Raw genomic sequence first — 557 nt, 5'->3', positions numbered from 1 at the left:
AAAGTCTTTGCCACAGTTTGGGCCAAGGCTGCTGCCAGCTGGAACCATCCCCTGGGGGCTCTGACCCGACGGGAACAGGGCATCGCCCTCCGGGCGTACACGGATCACACCAATCTGTACAGTCAGTTCAACGAGGCCGTGCGCACCCACGGGAGCTCCCACCAGGAATATCTGGACAAATTTGACTTCAAGGTGCTGCATTTCCTGCTGACCACGGCCCTGCAGGACCTGCGGGTTGCCCAGACCCACCCCCGCTGCCTCCACGTGTACCGGGGGGTCCGAGGGATCCGATTCACTGCCCAGCCTGGCAGGACCATCCGCTTTGGCCAGTTCACCTCCTCCTCCCTGGACAGACAGGTGGCCGAGGGGTTTGGCACCGACACCTTCTTCGAGGTGCTCACCTGCCACGGCGCCAAAATCCGGGACTTCTCCAACTACCCTGGGGAGGAGGAAGTCCTCATCCCACCCTTCGAGACCTTTATTGTCACCAGTGTCACCCGCCAAGGGGACAAAACCAACATCAAGCTCCGCTCCCACGGCGTGTTCAGCAAATACAA

General features: G+C 60.9%; 1 protein-coding gene across 1 annotated transcript; it reads left to right on the top strand.

Annotated features, from left to right (window-relative positions):
* Positions 1 to 18: 18 nt before the first annotated feature.
* LOC113979156 (NAD(P)(+)--arginine ADP-ribosyltransferase 2-like) lies at positions 19 to 552 on the top strand (the record flags this gene model as incomplete). Its single annotated transcript, XM_027706627.1, has 1 exon — positions 19 to 552. A coding segment is annotated over one exon (534 nt), but the record flags the coding sequence as incomplete, so codon positions are not given.
* Between the last annotated feature and the right edge of the window lie 5 nt (positions 553 to 557).

This window comes from Neopelma chrysocephalum, unplaced genomic scaffold (genome assembly GCF_003984885.1).
Source record: "Neopelma chrysocephalum unplaced genomic scaffold, ASM398488v2 Primary Assembly neopelma1_48949, whole genome shotgun sequence".
Lineage (NCBI taxonomy): Eukaryota > Metazoa > Chordata > Aves > Passeriformes > Pipridae > Neopelma > Neopelma chrysocephalum.
The sequence above is the reverse complement of the archived record's forward strand: the minus strand, read 5'-3'. Positions and strand labels throughout refer to the sequence as shown.